We start from the raw sequence: 22,121 nt of genomic DNA, 5'->3' as shown, positions 1-22,121 counted from the left end.
CGAGTTAGGATTCATGCAGCAGAATTTTGGATTGAGCTCAGATTTGTGGAGTGTGAAAGGTGGAGACCAGCAAGTAGGGTCACCCTTTAGAAAAATGTTTAATAGCATCACCATCGTTGAGTCTCCCCATCCTGGGTTTAGGGTTGCTAACACTAATCACAGTTCTCTCTTTGGCTGAAATCAGCTACTTTGGCACAGGTCAGGGGTCACACTTGGGTGCTTCCTGATCCATAATGCTTCAGTGTCAAATCATACTGTACCTTCACCAATTGAGTACAAAGGCAAGATATTTTTATTTTGTAAAATGGTTACAGCACAGAAGGAGGCCAATCAACCCATTGAGTCCTTGCCAACTCTCTGTAAGGGCAAACTAGCTACTCCCTCTTCCCCACACTTTCTCTGTTAACTCTGCAAATTGTTTCCCTTCAGGTGTTTATCCAGTTCCCTTCTGAATCCCTCCATTGAATCTGCCTCCAACACACTCTCTAGCAGTACACTCCAGATCCTAACCACTCACTGCGTGAACATGTTTTCCCCATGTCACCTATTGTTCTTTTGCCAATCACTTTAAACTGGTGTCCTCTGGTTCTGGAACATATCACCAATGGGAACAGTTTCTCGCTATCTACTCTGTCTAGACCTCTCGTGATTTTGAGTACCTTTTTTCAAATCTCCTCTCAATCTTCTCTTCTCTAAGGAGAACAACCTGAACTTCTCAGAATCAAAGTAGGTGACATCAATGCTAGAGTATCGTCACGGTTTGAAACCAGTGTCAGCACATAAGCACTCCTGGGTCAGGATTCAGAATAAGGTTCAATCCATTCTGTCTCGACAACATGGCACCTCCCAAATTTGGAGGTGAAATGTGACATTGCCAATTTCCCCGGCATTCAACCTTTAGCCTCATCAATGAAAATAGGGTCAGCAAGGAGCTAACCCATTTGACAAAAAGCCCTAATGGTAGTGAGAGGAAAATTCAGTCCATCTGGATCAATGGGTTTTTGAGACCAGAGCTTACAATTAACTGAGGGATGTGTCTTAATTCACGCACTCCCTTCTGTGCTTCTTAACTAAAGTATCCAACTACTCTAATGATGCTCAGGAGTGACGGGTGGCTCTTGAAGTTGGCTCACAATAGACATTTCCTTTGGCCACCATGACCCAATTCTATCCCTCAAATAGTTTTCTGATTGGTCAACCAAAATCACGTGATGTCAACCCCAGAGGAACTACGAACATTGTAACTAAAGGCAATGATAATGGTGGTTATGTGCACACATTCTGCAGATATAGATTCACACATGTACACAAAATAAGGCACCAGATGTGTTACTGTTCCTGGTGACAACTATCATAACACTTTCCTGCGTTTTCTCTTCCCCATCCCTCACCCTGCCTAAGGAAAGATCATGTACATTGGAAACAAGGTCACTGCACAGTTAGGGTACTGCGTTAAAAAAAAAATCCATTGCGTGACACAATGACCATTTGTAGTGGTCAATTAATACGACAGCACATCAATATTGTCCCCATATTCCACAACCTTATAGTGTATTGAAGCTCACTATTAACTTTACACAATTGATGCTGGAATGAGCGTGCCAGGAGGAAGAAGGCAGGAGGCAATAATCCAGTCAGACCACCATCCAGAAGAAAGTGAAAAAAAAATTCCACTTCAACAATTGCAACTTACATTTATATAGCACCTTTAAAACTTCCAAAACCACTTCGCAGGAGTGTTATTAAAACAAAAATTGACACTGAGTCACAGAGGGAGACATTAGGACAGGTGACTAAAAATTTTGACCAAGAGGTAAGAGTTTAAAGAGTTTAAAGGAGGAGAGAGAGTGAAAGAAGTAGAAAGGGCCTAGGGAGGGAATTCCAGAGTTTGGGATCCAGGCAGCTGGCGCCAATGCCAAAATGGTTAAAATCGGAGATGCACAAGAGGACAGAACTAGAGGAGTGCAGAGATCCTGCAGGACTGTAGGGTTGGAAGATGGTACAGAGATAGGGTGGGAGTGAGGCATTGGCAAGATTTGAAAACAGGGATGTGAGTTATAGCTTTTCATGTGCATTCATGTGTCCCTTGTTCAGATAACCTTGAAAGTCCGTTCATGCACACATACATGTATTATCTAGCAAAATCCGCTAAACAACTCCCCCAATGCATCCTATTGTATATGGGTCCTGGACAGCTGCCACCAGTTTAAATCCGCAGCTCACTGAATGTGGTCAAGCCATAGTGAAATGAGAGAAGCCCAGTGTAGAAATCTGCAACGATGGTGTAAAAGGCAGGGGTTTCCATTAAGAAGGAGTAAACAATCACCATTGGCAAGTGATTCTTTTCACTTCTGACATGTACCATGCAGGTAATTTTATAGCTGCCTATGAGTACACACACATTTTCATCATGTCATTTAGGAAAATTCAGACTCCCCCCGCCAGCCTTTAGGAGAACCCAGTTGGTTGAGTTATTATATGAAGTTTGATTTTCATTATAATTGATGGACAGAAATACAGGTTTGACCGTAATCGGCAGCAGAAGGTTCCTTGGAAAAGCAGGTGAGTCATCAGAACTTGACAGCAGCGTCACAGCATTAACAAGGCATGGTTATGCTTTTCGATCATGATTGGACTGGTCCAGCTTCCAATTTACATCAGACACAAATAACTTGCAGCAGGAGGTCAAAAGGAAATGAGCTGAAGTTGGCCCCAGCTGACCAAAGGGACTTTAGTCACAGGGAGCTTGTAGCTCGAGCTCAGGACACTGGCCAGTTCTGAAATGTGTTTCAGTAAAACTTTGAACAGAACTTTCTTCTGCATTTTTCTGCCAAGCTCGACAGGACAAGGGCGGCCTAGGGGTAAAGGGAATGTTTTTGATTTTCTGAACAAATATCTAACCATCTAAGTTCCAGTTCACATGACAAACAATACACCTGAAGCCCGGTCTAAGACAGGCCCCTCCTGAGACACTGCCAACGCCCTGTCCTTCACCCTTTGTCCTAGCCAGGGCAATTTTATGACAAGCTCCCCTCCAAAAGCCACTCACCATCCTGACTTGGAACTATATCGACGTTCCTTCACTGTCGCTGGGTCAACATCCTGGAACTCCCTCCCTAACTGCACTGTACCTACACCACATGGACTGCAGCGGTTCAAGAAGATGGCTCACCACCACCTTTCGACCTTCTCAAGGGCAATAAAAATGCTGGCCTAGCCCACATCCCGGGAAACAATGAAAAAGAATTCAGATGTCGAGCTCAAACCAGGCAGGATAACTATGAAGAGAGACTGGATAGGCTAAGGTTGTTTTCCTTTGAGCAGAGAAGGCTGAGGGGGTACCTAGTAGAGGTTTACAAAATTATGTGGGGCATAGATAGGGTAGATAGGAAGAAACTTTTCCTCTTAGCGGAGGGATCAATAACCAGGGGGCACAGATTTAAGGTGAGGGGCAGGAGGTTTAGAGGGGATTTGAGGATAATGTTTTCACCCAGAGGGTGGTTGGAATCTGGAACATGCTGCCTGAGAGAGTGGTAGAGGCAGAAACCCTCACAACAGTTCAGAAGCATTGAGATGTGCACTTGAAACGCCATTAGCATATAGGGCTATGGGCCAAGTGCTTGAAAATGGGATTAGAATAGACAGGTGCTTGATGGCCAGCACAGACACGATGAGCCGAAGGGCCTGTTTCTGTGCTGTATAACTCTATGAACTAGGAGGATCTCATACTTCAGCTACATTGGTATATGTGAAATGTTCCACAGCTACAGCTGCTGACTCCCTCTGCCCCATTTCTCCATCGCCCTTGCACCCTAGAACAATTCTTTCAAGCTAAACTTTCTGATGGAGAAGATGAAGTGGTGGTGCAGCTTAAATTTGCCAGTAATAAATACATGAGGCAATCAAGCCATTCAAACTAGTCGCATTAAATTAATAGCGTTGAGCCACCAAAGGACTCGCTCCAAATTATTTTAACAGTTGTTTGCTGACCAAAGGAATTTCGAGCCTATCTAAACTTGGTGACTAACATCAGTGAACGGACCATTGGAAGTCCTCTGTTAAGCATCTGTAGGCTGCGCTCCATACAAATTCATTAAAAGTGCAGAAATTCCGATTCTGGGAATGCCAAGTAAGGACAAAAATAGAAAGGAACAATCAAAACCTGAAGCCACGCAAAGGACTTAGTAAAAGTGACTAATCAGTTTAAAAAAATAAAGAACATTTTGATGGGGTTTTTTTTGAACTGTTGTTGGCGGTGGGGGGGGGTGAGATGGACGAGGTTGAGAGGAGGCTTAAGCAGAGCATAAACACTGTCGTGGAATTGTTGGACCATCCGGCCTGTTTCCGTGCTGTAAATACAATGTGAAACTATGTTTTGCTACTGTTAGGCTCCATATGGTACACATCTGAAAATTAATACTGAAGGGGGAGAAAGAGAAAAAAAGTAATCTTTTGAATGACATAAAAAATAACATCCCCTCAGTAGCGAAGGAGTATTTCTGTATCCAGATGCTACGGTCACATTCTCAAAACCACCTCTGTGAAGAAATCCTCAGGAAATCTAGCTTCACAGAGGCAACACGTTGCTGTGGCAACTGCTGTATTGTTCGGCCACTGCGGAGGCCATTTTGTTTCCGCCATGTTTGTCAATTTTTTTTTTCTCCCTGAATATGAAGCTTTGCTCAGTCTTTCTCGTCAGGGAGTCTATTATGAAAAAAAAAATCCATTGCTTACTAAGACTTCGTTCCTTATAAGTCATAAACAAGTCTTGATGGCTGGACCGTGGATCTTGAAGAAGTGCAAATCGTTAATGAAGGACTCCACAAAATTTGGACTGTGATTGGCTGATGCTATGACTCAACTACGGATGTTGCTATGGTTACGCTTTGTTCCCAGGAATCCATTCTGGTTCGTTCCTAAACACCGTCTCCAGGGGAAGTTCACTCGGAGGGTTTTAGGTGTGGGTTCTGCCAGGTGAGGATTCAGGCCTGTAGTCATACTTATTCAGCGTGGTGGGGTAGTACGTTGTGGTGTACACATTTGTCTGCTGTAGAGAGGAGAAATAGTTGCTCCGATCATCAGGAATCAAATTGTTTTTGTTCAGCGTCTGGGGTAAAATAAAAAGCCAAATAAATGTTTTAGGTTGAAAGCAACATCAGGGAATTTAAGCAAATTGCTCCTTAGCTGACTTAAGAGGGAAAAGATAAGTAGTTGCATTTATCTAGCGCCATTCACTGCCTCAGGACTTCTCAGAATGCTTCACAGCCAATGGCGTATCTTTGATGTGTACTGGCTGCTGAAATGTAGGCCGAGGCATTTTGTGGACAGCAAGATCCCACAAGCAGCAGTGAGAAAAATGACCAGATAATCTGTTTTTTTTTTAATAATGTTGTTTGAGGGATAAAGGAGAACTCCCCTGCTCTTCTTCAAAAACAGCGTCCACCTGAGAGGGCGCACCTCTCAGTTTAATGTCTCAGCTGAGAGATGGCACCACCGGCAATGCAGCACTCCCTCGGTACTGACACTAGCAGTGTCAGCCTAGGTTTTGCATTCAAGTCTCTGGTGTGGGGCTTGAGTCCACAACTTTCTGAGCCAGAAGCGAGCACGCTAAAGCACTGAGCCACAGTTGATTTATTGAACGCTGATACCTTTCTCCCCACCACCTTTTAAGTGAAAATTAAGTTTTCAACTGGTAAATAACAATGTGTATAAGTTAAATAAAATGCAGTGCGCAGTTTGAATAAGGTTTATGATGACTGTTCTAAGGCGGAGAATCCCAGCGTCTATCGACTCTCCAGATAACTGAACTCCCTCATCAGTTAAAGTACTATAACTGGAGGTCAGGGCAGGGAGTGTGATGGGTGCGGCAAGCACAGAAGCCATTTGTCCCATTGAGAACTCACTGACCCATCTAGGCTCCATTGGCTGTCTGAAGGTTACCAGAACCCTCTGCTTATCTGTAATAAGTCTATGCAGCTAATTATTCCTTTATAATACATTTACAATGCCTAGTGCATTAATCCATAAAACCCATCATGCTGGAGACAAGATTAGCGCAGGAATTTTATAATAAGCCTGGCTTTTAGCCAACTTCAGTTTAAACAAAGCATAAATCAGATTTGATGCCTTGATTATAAACAGGATTACTGCAAGCAAATTCCACTCCTCCCCCACTCAAAAAAAAAGACCAAACTCATCGGCAGTCTGGTTTCTTTTCAACAATTTCGTAGAATCTCATATGCACAGAAAGGGGCCATTCAGCCCACCTTGGCTCTTTGAAAGAGCCAACTGATTGGTTCCACTGCCGCTGTTCTTTCCCCCACCTCCTTTTTGAGCTCTCTGCATGGAGGCAGGCCCCCTTAGTGGTCATTTTCTGACCCACAGCGAAATGCTGTCATTTTTTTGCCATGGGTGTGGTGAGTGGCAGGCCCTGAGGTTACCCCGGCTGGAATAAGGGATTGAACTCCAATGTGTTGGCATTGACCTGATCTAACTGTCTAGTGAACTGAGCCAACTGGGACCCCTTCCCCCGATAGCCCTTCTAAACCGCGCTCCCTCCCTCCATCAGAAAATTGTTTGCTTAGCTGAAAATGGACTGAGGGCCCCTGTACCAGCCCTGTGTGAGGAAGGTTTCATGTAGGGCTTGTGGAATGCCATTGGAAATGGAGGCTGCTGTCCACAGCCCTCACCCACCTGTCTCCTTGCCCTTCCTACAGGTGGAAGCTCATCCTGTGCTACAGTCCCATGAACATAAATCTCGATCGCCTGACCTTTCTTTGTTTGAGAGATCTGGAGATTGAGCCTTGATGGGTTTTTCGACTCTGGTGACCATCATTGCAGAACCCAATCTTGCCCTTGCCCAACCCTCACAGGCTTTTTCTCGCACTGAAGGCTAATACACAGCCTGCATGGGTCAGTGAGTTCTCAATGGGGACATGTGGCTTCCATACAATGAAAGCGTATCCCTTCAAGTAATTAACCATTTCTCCTTTGAGAGTTATGATCAAATCTGCTTCCAATGCTCTATCAGACTGTGTGTGCAAGATGGCGAATTGTTGATCTCATGAGCTATTCCCTGTTTTTGTTAAGATCCCAAGTGTTGACAGCGATCGACACACCATGGGCTGCGTGCAGTCGTTAACGATATAAAACCTAACTCCAGAATATGGTCGAGAGGACGTGAGGGTCCTTGAGAGAGAGTGTGGAGGAGAATTACTAGGATGGTTCCAGGGATCAGGAATTTTAGTCACAAGGATAGAGATTGGAGAAGCTGGGATTGTTCTCCTTGGAGCAAAGGAGATCGAGGGGAGATTTGACAGAGGTGTCCAAGATTATATCAGGGTTAGATAAGGTAGACAAAGAAAAGCTGTTCCCATTAGCTGATGGTGCAAGGGCCAGGGGACACAGATTTAGGGTTTTGGTAAGAGATATGGTGGGGTGGTGGGGGTAAGGCAGTGAGTGTGAAAATGAGCTGGAACTTGCTGCCTACGAGGGTGGGGGAAGCAGAGACGATCACCGATTTTGAAAATCGGATGGGTGCGTGGGAAATACACTTGCAGGGCTACGGCGATAGAGTGGGGGAATGGAACTGACTGGGTTGCTCTACAGAGAGGCAGCATGGACTCAATGGGCAAGTTGGTCTCCTTCTCTGCTGTAACTGACTCTGTGGGCAGAAGTTTAAGCTCCACCCGCTGCCAGGTTTGTAGACGGTGGGGCGAACATAAAATTCCCCGGATGGGCTTCCCATTGGGTTCCCGCCCACCCTAAACTCACTGCAATTTTACACAGGGATGGGTGAAGTCTTACCTGGCCCACCCACCTTTGCCCCAGTTGAGGCCCTTAAGTGGCCAATTATTGATCGCTTAAGGGCATTTCCTGCCCTGCCTCAATTTTTAGGCTGAAGGGAGGAATTCCAGAGTTTGGGGGGAGCCCAAAAATGATCAGGTTCAGACCTTGGGTGGGAAGGGTGAGGGGGTGGTCTCCATCAGCAGCCCCTTCCCCTTAAAGTTCGGTAACTGCAGGACCTCGCTCCCTACCCTCGTCTCTCTGGCCAACACGCCAATCCCCGCTCTCCACCCTCTCCCCAACGTCTCCCCTACCCTCCATGCCTTGAGATGACCCCTCCCCCCCCCCCCAAAAAAACTTACCTCTTCCTAGAATCCCGGGGTTTAGGCTCCAGGGGCTGCATGCATTCCCAGTCCTGTCCACTGCAGCTTCTGGCGCTGCAGTGACTAAAGAGCTGCCAGCCAATCAGATTGTCCGGGAGCTCTCTGAGGCAGGGAGTCCAATTTCCAGCCAATTGACGCTCGTTGGGGCGTGAAAGGGCGGCGGGATGGACAGTGTCGGTAGGAATGTGTTTCCCACCAACTCTTCGGTTGGCGGGAAAGGAAACCCCGGCCATTCCAAAAATCCTGGCCTAAGACTAGGTCTTGTCATAACACACAAGAGCAAACAACAAGCTCTGATCTTACAGGGCCTGAGTGAGCAAATGGAGTTTGTTCACCAAGAGCCACAGTTCAGCACAAGAATGAAGGGCCTAGCAGAAGGGAAAATGCCACTCTCAACACAATTAAAAAGTACAAACATTCCTGCCCTAGTTAAGAGACTGGACGTGTAAATTTAGAATAACTCACCAAGTGCAAATCCCCATTACCTTGATCTCCATTGGATTGTAGAGTTCGTTCTTGTTACCCTGACTGCTGCCTTTGTAATTCAAGTGGTTGGGAGTGGTTGGATGAATAACCGTAGACTCCTGAGATTGCTTGTGGCATCGTTGGCAATATGCATAGATCAGCAGGGTGATGAGGGTGGCACCCAGGAAGCAGGAGATTCCGGTGGCAATCAGATGGTAGACGCTAAAGGCTGGGTGAATGAATGGTTAGGAACTTCAGAGAAGCACTGGATTTAAAGTCACAACCTTCAAGCCACACTGGAAAACAGCTTAGACATGCTACCACACCATCGAGCTATTGTTCATCGAACTCCAAAGACATGTTGCTGTGGGGAAGCATCACCACCTCCCCGTGACACCCTGTAACTCAACCTGTAACTCAATCCTGAGGTACATAACATTGTCTCCTAATTCTGCCTCTGTAACTAAATCCTCAGGTACACCTAAGATCATACAAATTAGCAGTCCCTTGAGTCTGCTCTGCCATTCAACAAGGTCATGGCTGATCTGACTGTGCCCTTAACTCCACTTTCTTGCCTGTCCCCCCATGACCCTTGACTCCCTTGTTGATCAAAAATCTGTCTAACTCAGCCTTCAATATATGCAATGACCCAGCCTCCACTGCTCTCTGAGAATTCCAAAGGTTAACAACATCTGAGAGAAAGAAATTCCTCCTCATCTTCGTCTTAAATGGGAGAGACCCCTTATTTTGAAATTGTGCCCCTTGATCTAGATTCCCCCATGAGTGGAAACTTTCTCTCAATACCTACCCTATCAAGTTCCCTCAGAATCTTATATGCTTCAATAAGACCTTCTCATTCTCCTAATCTCCAACTTGAGTACAGGGTCCAACTTGCTCAACCTTACCTCATAAGACAACCCCTTCATCCCAGGAATCAGCTGAGTGAACCTTCTCTGAACTACCTCCAATGCAAGTATATCCTTCCTTAAGTAAGGAGACCAAAACGGTACACAGTACTCCAGGTACAGTCTCATCAGGGCCCTGTACAGTTGTAGCAAGACTTCACTCCTTTTAAAATCCATCCCCCTTGCAATAAAGGCCAATATTCCATTTGCCTTCCTCATTACTTGCTGTACCTGCATACTAACCCTTCTTGTGATTCATGTAAAAGGACACCCAGATCCCTCGGTACTGCTGCATTCTGCAGTCTCTCCATTTAGAAAATATTTTATTTTTCTATTTCTTTTTGCCAAAGTGGACAACCTCACATCTTCCCGCATTATACTCCATCTGCCAATGTTTTGCCCACTCACTGAACCTATCTATATCCCTTTGCAGATTGCATCCTCCTCACAACTTGCTTTCCTACTTATCTTTATATTGTCAGCAAGTTTGGCTACAATATTGTCAGTCCCTTCTTCCAAGTCATTTATATAGATTGTAAATAGTTGAGGCCCCAACACTGATGCCTGTGACACTCAAGTTTGCCAACCTGAAAATGATCCATTTATCCCATTTCCTGTTCACTAGCCAATCCACTATCCATGCTAATACATTACCCCCAACACCATGAGCTCTTATCTCTTGTAGTAACCTTTTATGTTGCACCTTGTCGAATGGCTTTTGGAAATCTAAACACACTATCTAAATACACTACATTCGCCTGTTCCTCATTATCCACCCTGCATGTTATATCCTCAAAGAACTCTAATAAATTAGTCAAACACGCTTTCCCTTTCACAAAACCTTGTGGGCTCTGCTTGATTTTACTATGAGTTTCTAAATGCTCTGCTTCATATTACTGTCTCCAAGTTTTCTCCCTGTAAGGTACACATTACTGTCCCCAGTACTCACTCTTTAACAATCCTCAGGTACACATTAGTGATGTACCTGGACATGAGAGACAACGGTTTACCTGGGAATGTGGAGCATTTAAGAAAGCAGATGACATTGTGGGCTTTAGAAATATAGCCACAAAGTACAAAACCACAAAGTTATAACGAACCTGTAGAAAACACTAGTTTGGTCCCAGTTTGGATACTGGGCCTGAGTTTAGGCACCAAACCTTAGGAAGGACATAAAGGCTTTAAAGAGGGGTCATTCAAGAACGGTTCTAGGGATGAGGGATTACAGTTGCCTGGATAAACTGCAGAAGCTGGCACTGCTCTCCTTAGAGCAGAGAAGGCTAAGAGGAGATTTGAGAGAGGTGTTTAAAATCAGGAAGGGTTTAGACAGAGTAAATAAAGAGCTGAAGGCTCGATAACCAGAGGGCACAGTTGTAAGGTGATTGGCAAAAGAACCAGATGGGACAGATGAACCAGAGGAAAAATTCTTAACGCACTGAGTGATTAGGATTCGGAACGCGCTGCCTGATAAGGTGGTGAATAGCGATTCAATAGCAGCTTTCAATTGGATAGATGCTTGAAAGAGAAAAAATTATAGTGACATGGCAAAAAGTAGAAGTGTGGGACTAACTGGATTGTTCTTCGAAAGAACCAGCACAGTTTCCATTTTTTTAAAATTTATTCATTCACAGGATGTGGGCATCCATGGCTAGGCCATCATTTATTGCCCATTCCTAATTGCCCTTCAGAAGGTGGCGGTGAGCCACCCATGGCGCTGTTAGTGGGGGGAGTTCCAGGATTTTGATCCAGTGACAGTGAAGGAATAGTGATATAGTTCCAAGTCAGGATGGTGTCTGGCTTGGAGGGGAACTTCCGGGGGTGGTGTTCCCATCTATCTGCTGCCCTTGTCCCTCTTAAGTGGGTTTGTAAGGTGCTGTTGAAGGAGCCTTGGTGAGTTCCTGCAGTGCTTCTTGTAGATGGTGCACACTGCTGTCATTGTGCATTGGTGGCGGAGGGAGTGAATGTTTAAGGTGGTGGATGAGGTGCCAATCAAGCAGGTAGCTTTGTCCTGGATGGTGTCAAGCTTCTCGAGTGTTGTTTGAACTGCACTCATCCAGGCAGGTGGAGAGTATTCTATCACTTGTGCCTTGTAGATGGTGGACAGGCTTTGGGGAGTCAGGAGGTGAGTTACTCGTCATAGGATTCCTAGCCTCTGATCTGCTCTTGTAGCCACAGTATTTATATAGCTAGTCCAGTTCAGTTTCTGGTAAACCCCAGGATATTGAGAGTGGGGGATTCAGCAATGGTAATGCCACTGAATGTCACTGAAGTGGCCTCTTTCTGTGTTGTATCATTCTATGATTCTATACGGTTTGAACTAGGAGATAGCCAAGTAGCTGCAAAAGGGAGATAATGATATCCTGGGGAATGATTTATTATAGAGAGGTGAAATCTCAACATTTGGTTCCAAAAAATGCCACAATCTTTCAGGCCACAACAGACTCTCTCAAAAGCAGTTTTCTTGAGCATTATCACGACTAACCTCCACAACTGCTGTCACTCCCAATCGCCGATTGAATCACTGCAGGAGAGAAAAATAATAATATTTAACCTCAAAGATGCAGCACTTCAAATCCCAAACTGAGGTAGATTCATAATGACAATCAATAGTCGCAATTGTGTAGTGGTTGTTATTGGGCTACTGATTCAGAAGCCTGGACTAACAATCCTGGGACTAGTTATTTGGTAGCACAGAACTCGCGTATTGCTGAAAAAAGAGACATGTTGAAGCTCTTCCTCTTGCACTCATCAGGACACTTGCAAGAATAACAATATAAGGGGAAAAGAATGTTGTTTTGCCCTTACATTGGTATCCTTGCGGATGTCCTGATGAGTGCAAGACGAAAAGCTTTGACATGTCTCTTTTTTCAGCAATACGCGAGTCCCGAAACTGAGAGTTTAAATCCCACCACGGCTGTTTGAGGGCTGAATTCAGTCAAAAATATCTGGAAAGGGGAAAGCCGGTATCAATGTGGCCGTGAAGTGGTCGGATTGTCGTAAAGACCCAACTGGTTTACTAAAGCCCCGTGGGCAGGTAAACCTGCTATCCTTCCTGCTCTGAGCCTTTAGGTCACACCCATACTGACATGACTAACTCGTAACTGCCCTCTGGAGTGGCCTATAAGCCATTCAGTCACATCAACCCCTTCTCCAGGGGAAGGGCACCAGGGAATAGCCACATCTGAACCCATCGCCCGAAACAGAAACCTTCTCTCCTTGAAAGGACAATGATACCCCAGTGACAGGCTTCCTACACACCATCAGTCCATAGGGCTATCGCTAGCTAAAAGTGGATGGGGTCATGTTTCCTTTGCTGCTTGGGTTAATTAAAGAAAGAAATTAAAGTGTAATCCCCTCTCACAGAAATGACCTCTCAGAGTACATCAAATAACTCTGAATCTCAGTCTCTATTGTTGGCTAATTGAACACAGCAAGATCCCACTGTAGACTATAGTGAGCCATGGAAAGATTTACACCACAGGAGGAGGCCATGCAGCCCATCGGGCTCATACTGGCCAAGAAAAAGGCTTCTGCCTTCCAGCTCTAGGTCAATAGCTCTATAGATAATATCACCTCAAGTGCATATAAAAAAGCCTTGCATTGGGGGAGATGGTGTCATAATGGCAATATTACTAGACTACTAATCCAGAGGCCCAAGCTAATGCTCTGGGGACATGGGTTTAAAACTCATGGCAGCTGGTGGAATTTAAAATCAATTTAAAAAATCTGGAATATAAACCTAGTCTCAGGAATGGTGATCATAACAATCATTATCAACTGTTGTAAAAATCCATCTGGTTTGCTAAGTCCTTTTGGGAAGGAAATCTGCCACCCTTACCTGATCTGGTCTGGCCCACATGTGACTCCAGACCCACAGAAACGCGATTGACTCTTAACTGCCCTCTGAAATGGCCAAGCAAGCCACTCAGTTCAAGGGCAATTAGGGATGGGCAACAAATGCTGGCCTTGCCAGTGACACCCACATCCCATGAAAGATATATAAAAGAAAATTATATACTGCCATTCATAATCACCAGGCGTCTTTAAGTGAGATACAACCGATGAAGTACTTATGAAGTGCAGTCACTGCTGTAACGTAGGAAGCCCAGTAGCCACTTTGAGCACAGCAAGCCCCCATAAACAGCAATGTGATAATGACCAGATAATCTGTTTTTGGTGATGTTGAGGGATAAATATTGACCAGGATGTCAAGGAGAACACTGCTGCTCTTCTTCGAAATACTCCCATGGGGTCTTTTATATCCACCAAAACAGGCAGAAGGTGTCACAGGTTAAAGTCTCATCTTAAAGACAACACCTCCGACAACGTCACTAGGAGGGTCAGCCTTGATTTTTTATGCTCAGACTCTGGAGTGGGGCTTAAACCTACAACCTTGTGACTCAGAGGCAAGAGCCAACTGAGCCATGGCTGACACCATATCTAACAACGAGATGAGTGCTCGGTTAATCGGCGGTAATCATTGAGGGAGGCATGCTAGCCAGTTTATCGAATCTCAAGCTTGGCTGGTCTGTCAGTGGAGACCTTACTTTGAATTATCGGGATGACCAGTGAGCTGTTAATGATTCTTTTTGAAGCGGTCAAATGAATATCCGGTTAAGAATGGAATTGGATCTCAGCTAGGGTGATACTAGGGATGTCAAAATGGGCAGCATCACCCTTAGCTTGGGGGTCTTGTGGTGCATTGGGTAGTGTCCCTACCTCTGAGCCAGATAGTTCTGGGTTCAAGTCCCACTTCAGGACTTAATGGCCATGGAAGTTGTGTCCGTTATGTGACAAAACAGGTTGACTATCAACCTGTAAATCCTTCCAATACACCTGATGGCAGGTGGTAAGAGTGGGAGAATTTCCTGGTCAGCCATACTACAAAAGCAAACCACTGCAGTACTTTGCCAAGCACAATCATGGACCAATCCAATGGAAGTACATGATTGTCAATGCCCTCTTAGGGCATGGCATCTGGAGGAGGATCATGGGGTTGGGTAGTGAGGAGGGGGAATAAGCTAAAGGCCCTGGATCTAATGCTAATCAGTGGCCATTGGTATTTTACCCCTGTGGGCATTGAGTGAGGGCAGATGTGATGCCAGGTAAATCTGCCAACAGTGTCTGTGGAGGATGCTAGGGTGAATAAGCATCTCCTTTCCCTAATACTAAATTTTCACTGTTCCATGGAACGCCACGGGTCAGTTCACTGCTATGCTTACCAGGAATTTCATTGTAGAGACACTGCCGGAACTGAGTGCTGTTCCCCACGCACTGCGTTGGCCCTGGATTGAGAAACTCACATCGGCGACTGCGAAATTGTGCGTCCTCTTCATTGCACAGACTCCATTCAGTCCACACTGACCAGCCACCTTTCAAATCAGAAGACGATGTTTTTAATCTCCAACAGAATGGAATCAATCGTCTAATATCATGTTACATTCAAGAAGGAACATTCCAGCATCTCACAAACTTCTTCCGTCTTTCAGGAACGTCTGAAATTGCTTCGCTTACAAATGGATTACTCAAAAGTGGTGATGATCATTGTTCTATTTGGCTTGATTTTTTAAAACAATGCGCAAGGGAGTGGGAAACAGCCAGGAGAATGGCACCAAGTCAGAAGGCAGAATTTTTCACTGAGTGGGCAGACGCGCACCCAACCTGCTCGAGCGTGAAAGAGAGGGTGATCACGTCGGGCGCGTACCCCAGCATCAATGCGCACTCGCGCAATAGTTCAGTCGACGGGCATGAGCTCAGCTTGGAAGTGCACCCGCCATCAATTCAGAGGGCAATTCAGAGGGCAATTAAGCCCATTGACGGCACAGTTAACAGAGATTTTTCGTTGCCTGTCCAATGTCATGGTTGGCGGTGGGGGGGGTGGGGGGTGGGGGATAAATTGGCCAGGTGGGGCCTTTGCATATTTCAGGAAACGGGTGGGATGAGGTTTCCGTGATAAATCAAAATAATAATTATTTTATGTGGACAGCATTTTCATAAGCTACATTTTCAGCTGACCGATTATGAAGCTTGGACACTTTTTTTCCTGGTTTCTGTGACCACTAGTTTAGTTTGTTTAGGTCTCCAGCTCAGTGAGCGCTCGCCCGCGCCCCCCACTACACTGACTTCAGAGCTCGCCCTCCTCCCACCCCCGCCCCATCAATGCTGAGCCTCTCAGCGCACGTTTCAAGCTGGCTGGCCAATTAGCGTTCTCCGGCCGGTCCCGGACCCGCTGACCACGCCCTCCTGCCGAACTGAAAATTCTGCCCAAATTGCCCATTTAGAGAGCCGGTGCAAACATGATGGGCTGAATGGCCTCCTTCTGCACCATTACAACTCTGTGCTTCTGCAAAAACCCTCCATGACCTCAACCATTCCTATCTCTGTAATCTCCTCCACACCCAAAACCTTTGTAATACCTGCGCTCCTCTAGTTCTGGTCTCCTGAGCATCCTGATTTTAACCGTTCCACCATGTATGGCCGTGCCTTCATTTGCCTGGGCCCTAAGCTCTGGAATTCTCTCCCGGCCTCCCTACTTCGCTTCCCTCCTTTAAGGCACTTCTTAAAACCTACCTCCTTGACCAAGATTTTTGCCAACGGGCCCGAATTTTTTTAATGTGGTTCAGTGTCATATTTTGTTTTATAACGCTCCTGTGAGGCGCCTTGGAATGTTTCACTATGTTAAAGGTACTGTATAAATAAAAGTTGTTGTTGTTACGTCAGGCAAAGAATCAAAGATAGGTAGGTAAAACAGCAATCGAACAATGTGAGGACTTCAAAGAGGAGATGTTTCAGAAATGGAATAGACAAGCTCCCACAAGGGAGAAAGGAAGAACATCCAAAGCCAGAACTCCGAGGCTATCAAAAGACATAATAGAGATTAAAATGGGACAAAGAAAGGAAGCTTATGACAAACGTAAGGCACATTAGGGAATCAAAGTGAATATAGAAAACACGGAAGAACATGGAATAAGATGAGAAAAGAGGGAGTATGAGAATGGATTAATGGCTAAGATAAAAGGAAACCTCAATGCTTATAAACGTATAGTTTGTCAAAGAGTATCCAATGGAAGTGTAAGCCAAATCAGCACCAAGTAAGGGTTATTCATGAGGTACCGAGTAAGTGCTCTGCATCCGTGTTCACTAAAGGACAGGGTGCTGCCGATGTAGCAGTAAGGGAGGTAGTCGTGATATTGGATAGGATAAAAGTGGATAAAGAGGAGGCACTTAAAAAGTTGGCAGAACTCAAAAGTAGAAACATGACCCAGTCTGGATGAGCTGCATCCGAGTGTCCTGAGGAAAGTATGGACGGGAATTGCAGAGGCTCTGGCCAGGATATTCCAATCCTCTCTGGACAAGGGGCAGGGAGTGGTAAGAGGACTGGATATTGCAAATGTTACACCCCTACTTGTAAAAGGGGAGAGGGCTAAACTTGGAAATTACAGGCCATTCAGCCCAACATTTGCTGTGGGGAAACAATAACTTGGGGCAAAATTAATTGGCTTTTGGGCTAATAAGTAAAGGTCAGCAAGGATTTGTTAAAAGCAAATCACCTTTGATTAAGTTGATGGAGTTCTTTGATTAAGTAGTGGAGAGAGTTGATGAAGGTAATGTACTTGATGAGGATTGTGTACTTGATGAGGGTAGTGTACTTGATGAGGGTAGTGTACTTGATGAGGATTGTGTACTTGATGAAGGTAGTGTACTTGATGAGGGTAGTGTACTTGATGAGGGTAGTGTACTTGATGAGGATTGTGTACTTGATGATGGTAGTGTACTTGATGAGGATTGTGTACTTGATGAGGATTGTGTACTTGATGAGTGTAGTGTACTTGATGAGGGTAGTGTACTTGATGAGGATTGTGTACTTGATGATGGTAGTGTACTTGATGAGGATTGTGCACTTGATGAGGATTGTGTACTTGATGAGGGTAGTGTACTTGATGAGGATTGTGTACTTGATGAGGGTAGTTTACTTGATGAGGGTAGTGTACTTGATGAAGGTAGTGTACTTGATGAAAGTAGTGTACTTGATGAGGGTAGTATACTTGATGAAGGTAGTGTACTTGATGAAAGTAGTGTACTTGATGAGGGTAGTGTACTTGATGAAGGTAGTGTACTTGATGAAGGTAGTGTACTTGATGAAAGTAGTGTACTTGATGAAGGTAGTGTACTTGATGAAAGTAGTGTACTTGATGAGGGTAGTGTACTTGATAAGGATTGTGTACTTGATTAGGATATTGTACTTGATGAGGGTAGTGTATTTGATGAGGGTAGTGTACTTGATGAAGGTAGTGTACTTGATGAGGATTGTGTACTTGATGAGGATTGTGTACTTGATGAGGATAGTGTTCTTGATGAATGTAGTGTACTTGATGAGGGTAGTGTACTTGATGAGGATTGTGTACTTGATGAGGATTGTGTACTTGATGAGGATAGTGTTCTTGATGAGGGTAGTGTACTTGATGAGGATTGTATACTTGATGAGGGTAGAGTACTTGATGAAGGTAGTGTACTTAATGAGGGTAGTGTACTTGATGAGGATTGTGTACTTGATGAGGGTAGTGTACTTGATGAAGGTAGTGTACTTGATGAGGGTCGTGGACTTGATGAGGGTAGTGTACTCGATGCTGCGTGCACAGGTTTTCAAAAGACATTTGACAAAGTAGACGTGCTGACAAAATTAATGCCCAAGGAATTAAAGAAGCAGTGAACTGTGTGGATATGAAATTGCCCAAGGGTCAGAAAGCAGAGAGTAGTGGTGAATGTTGTTTTTCAGCCTGTTTGTGATAGTGGTACCCAGGGGTCAGCATAAAGACCACTATTCTTTTTGATAATAATAATAATAATGACCTAGACTTGAGTAGGCAGGGCATAACTTTAAAGTTTGTGGATGACATGAAACTTGTAAATATAATGAATAATGAGAACGACTGCAATAGACTGTGAAGGAACATAGAGGGAGTCTGATAGAGGTAGCAACAGGGAGGTAAGGTAATTAGCCATAGCCCACAAGGGACCATGGACATCTCTCTCCATCAGAGAGAGAGACAGTGCCTTACAGCTTGAGGGTACCACTAAATGAACATAGTCACGCTGTTCCTGTAAATTCTGCCTGACATTCATTACATTGAACTCAATAGTGGCTAATTACATATGAACAATATTACTTCCACCTTCCACCTGAGCCTGTCCTTGCTGGAGCTGGAGGCATGTTGTGTGGGCAGATTCCAGTCATGGGCTGTTGAGGAACAGTGTGTGGCTGCTCTGGATGGAGTCACTGACAACTGCTGCCGTGAGTTCACAGTTACCACAGAGCCTGCGCTTTTCAGTTGGCTCAGAGCAGCAGGCCAAGGCTTTGTGAGGAATGTCACCAAACTCAGGCAGTTCATACTCTTGCAGCCAAGGCAACTGGCCGAGTGTTCGAGTGTGAGAGGTGACTATGATTGTTGACACCACAAGCACTGAGGGTGCAGGCACAGACCCCATACCTGCAGCATCAGCTACCTGTGTTAAAGATGGCGCAAACCAAGCAGACACAGCAGAGAGGAAAGGAAGCACTGTCTTGATGAAGTCCAGCCTGAAGCGCCTGCTCCCTTCACCACTGATGTTGTGGTGGTTTAAGACCTTTCCTTAGGAGATTAATGCCAATTCTAGGAGAGTTCCAGCCTTTCTTGGAAACCCTAAACTGGCACAGGGATTGAACCCATGCCATTGGTGTCACTCCGCACTGCACTATAGCCAACTGAGCTCACTGATCCCCACCCACCCCATGCAACAGAGAGACTTGGGAGTATAAATTTGTACATTTATATGTACAAATGTTGCACACAAATATGTAAAGATGGAAGGACAAGTTTGAGAAGTCTGCTGGGAGGTATATGTGTCCTGTGCTTCATTCATAGACGCAGGGAGAACAGAAGCAAGTAAGTTATGCTGAACCTTTACAAAACACTGGTTAGGCCTCATCTGGAGAACTGTGATCGATTCTGGGCCCTGCCCTTTTGGAAGGCCTGGGAGAGGATGCAAAACAAACATCTGACAGAAAGGTACAGGAACTTCAGTTATATGGGCAGCCTGGAGAAGCTGGGATTATTCTCCTCGGAGAAGAGAAGCTTGGGGGAACATTTGATGGAAGAGTTAAAAATTTAGAATGATTATAACAGCGTAAATGGCAGAAAGTCAGTAACCACTAGACACAGATTTAAAATAATTGGCCAAAGAGCCAGAGGTAGCATTTACACAGCAAGCTGCTGTGCTCTGGAATGCACTGCCTGAGAACAGATTCAATAATAGTTTTCTAAGGGAATTGGATGAATCCTTAAAAGGAAAGAGATGACAGGGCTGTGGGCATATAATGGAGGATGGAATAGGGGAATGCGATGATAGATGAGGAGAGAGGAGGCTAGAGTGGAGCAAAAATGCTAGCACGGACAGATTGGGCTGAATTTCCTGTTTTGGTGCCTCATATCCGATGTAAAACTCCACAGCCCTGCGGCACTCGGGAACACTCCGTGCCGGGAAGAAACAGGGCCTGCAGAACTAACGCTCCCTTTAAAATGCTTGCTTGCTTTAACCACAGGTCAATCATCAAGGGGCCGTACAGTGCCACAAGCAGGCCACGCACCCCATTCAGGTGTTGGTGGGAACACTGGCTATGGAGAAAGAGCTGGGAAAAACTGGGACATCTCTACCAAAGAGCTGGTACTGGCAGGATGGGCCAAACGGCCTCCTTCTGTGCTGTACAATTCTGTACAGTTTTATTGAGGACGGCAGTCCTTTTGAGGATGGAAGACCTCGCAGCCTGGGGTGCGATGAGTGGTCTGTGGATGGAAGACATCAGGTGAAGGATGGATCTCAGACACCAACCTTCTGGCCCAGAGGGGAAGAGTGCTGTTTTACCAGCTCTGTGCAGCTGAGGTTTCAAACACATGCCCCCTATGTAGTGCCAGGTGGTTACACTGAAATACTAGTTGCAAAGGAATGGCCTCATTCAGCTGCAGCCCCTTCACATCCCCAGTTAGAGTTTTTCCCCTTTATCTATCACCTCTTGTTCTTGGTTTGTGCTTCACATTGGCAATGCCGCATTTCATTGCTAGCTTAAAAACAAAGGGTTTTTTTTTTAACAGTATCTATTTTTAGGGGTGTCCTAAAGTGCTCTGCAGCCAATGAAGCACTTTCCGAAGTGTAGTCACCACTGTAATTTAGGAAAAGCAGCAGCCACTTTGTGCACAGCAAGCTCCCACAAAGGTCAATCTGATAATGACCAGGCCATCTATTTTTAATGAGGGATAAATGATGGGTCAGGGTACCAGGCAGAGTCTCCCTCCACTCTTCTTTGGAAAAGTGCTGTGCGATATCTTATGTGCACCTTGGGTGGGCAGAGTGCAGTTGAACGTCTCATTTGAAGGACGGCACCTCCAACAATGTAGCACTCACTTAGCACTGCCGCTGGGAGTGTCAGCCTCGAATTTGTGCTCTGGTCTCTGGGGTGGGACTTGAACTCAAAGCCTTTTGTCTCTGATGTTAAAGCTAAATACTGCGGATGCTGGAGATCTGAAATAAAACCAGAAAGTGCTGGAAAAACTCAGCTCCAGTTCCGAAGAAGAGACGCACTGGCCCTGAAATGTTAACTCTGTTTCTCTCTCCACAGGTTTTGCCAGACCTGCGGAGTTTTTCCACAACTTTCTCCTTTAGGCCCTGAGGCAGGAATGCTACCCACTGAACCATTGCTAGCAGCTTATTCTGAAATGCTTTCTTCTTGAACTGATGTAGAAGGTTAAACTTGAACAGAAAGAAAAAGGGGTGGGAGGGGGACGAGGCAAAGGGAAATTAGAGAGGGGCAATTCAGAATGGAGAAGCAAAAAAATAAATGGCACAGGGAAATAAAGGAGAGCTTGAAAGAGACACGAGGATGGGTGAAGAGACAGTTCAGTGGAGAGAGATGCAAAATTGAGTGGACAGAAGAAGGGTCTGATCTGAAGAAGGGGCATATGGACTCGAAACGTTAACTCTGTTTCTCTCTCCATAGCTGCTGTCAGACCTGTGGAATTTTTCCAGCATTTTCTGTTTTTATTTCAGATTTCCAGCATCTGCAGTATTTTGCTTTTGTATTATTAAGTGGACAGAGGTCAGTATGCAAATACTCAGTGAATAGGAAGGAGGAGTGAGGGGTAACAGCAGACAGACTCCTAATGGAAGGAGGGAGGTGCAGAGAATGAGACAGGCATAGAAACTGTGACAGAGAGAGAGAGAGAGAGTGCAAAAGAGAGTGTCAGAGAGGCAGAACAATGGAGAGATAAAGAACACCAGAGAGAGAGAGAGAGCAATGGAGGAGAGTGACAGAGCACCAGGCAGAAATGAAGAGGTAGAAAACCAGAGAGAGAGACAGAGAGAGACAAAAAGTGAGAGAGAGAGAGAGAGAATGAGACAGAGAAGCAGAAAAGATAGAGAAAAACAAACACAAGTCAGCCAGCTATTGAGGCACACAAACAGAAAGAAAGTGAGATATTCAGACCGACCAGGGCAAGAAAAGGGTGAAAAGAGAGAAAACATTCTATTTCATTGCCTTTGATCCCCTTGTAAA

At 45.2% G+C, this 22,121-nt stretch overlaps 1 protein-coding gene across 2 annotated transcripts in view; it reads right to left on the bottom strand.

Moving 5' to 3' along the window:
• Nucleotides 1-3,433: 3,433 nt before the first annotated feature.
• sema5ba (sema domain, seven thrombospondin repeats (type 1 and type 1-like), transmembrane domain (TM) and short cytoplasmic domain, (semaphorin) 5Ba) overlaps nucleotides 3,434-22,121 on the bottom strand; it is a 389,619-nt gene continuing 370,931 nt past the window's right edge. For both annotated transcript variants that reach the window (XM_041201518.1, XM_041201519.1), the window contains 4 exons: nucleotides 14,761-14,910; nucleotides 12,021-12,059; nucleotides 8,654-8,862; nucleotides 3,434-5,107 (listed from right to left, as the gene is read on the bottom strand). In XM_041201518.1, coding sequence (XP_041057452.1) covers nucleotides 4,955-5,107; nucleotides 8,654-8,862; nucleotides 12,021-12,059; nucleotides 14,761-14,910 — 551 coding nt within the window. In that variant the 3' untranslated portion in view covers nucleotides 3,434-4,954. The remainder of the gene's footprint in view (nucleotides 5,108-8,653; nucleotides 8,863-12,020; nucleotides 12,060-14,760; nucleotides 14,911-22,121) is intronic.

This window comes from Carcharodon carcharias, chromosome 12, assembly GCF_017639515.1.
Source record: "Carcharodon carcharias isolate sCarCar2 chromosome 12, sCarCar2.pri, whole genome shotgun sequence".
NCBI lineage: Eukaryota > Metazoa > Chordata > Chondrichthyes > Lamniformes > Lamnidae > Carcharodon > Carcharodon carcharias.
This window is presented reverse-complemented; position numbering and strand designations above follow the sequence as displayed.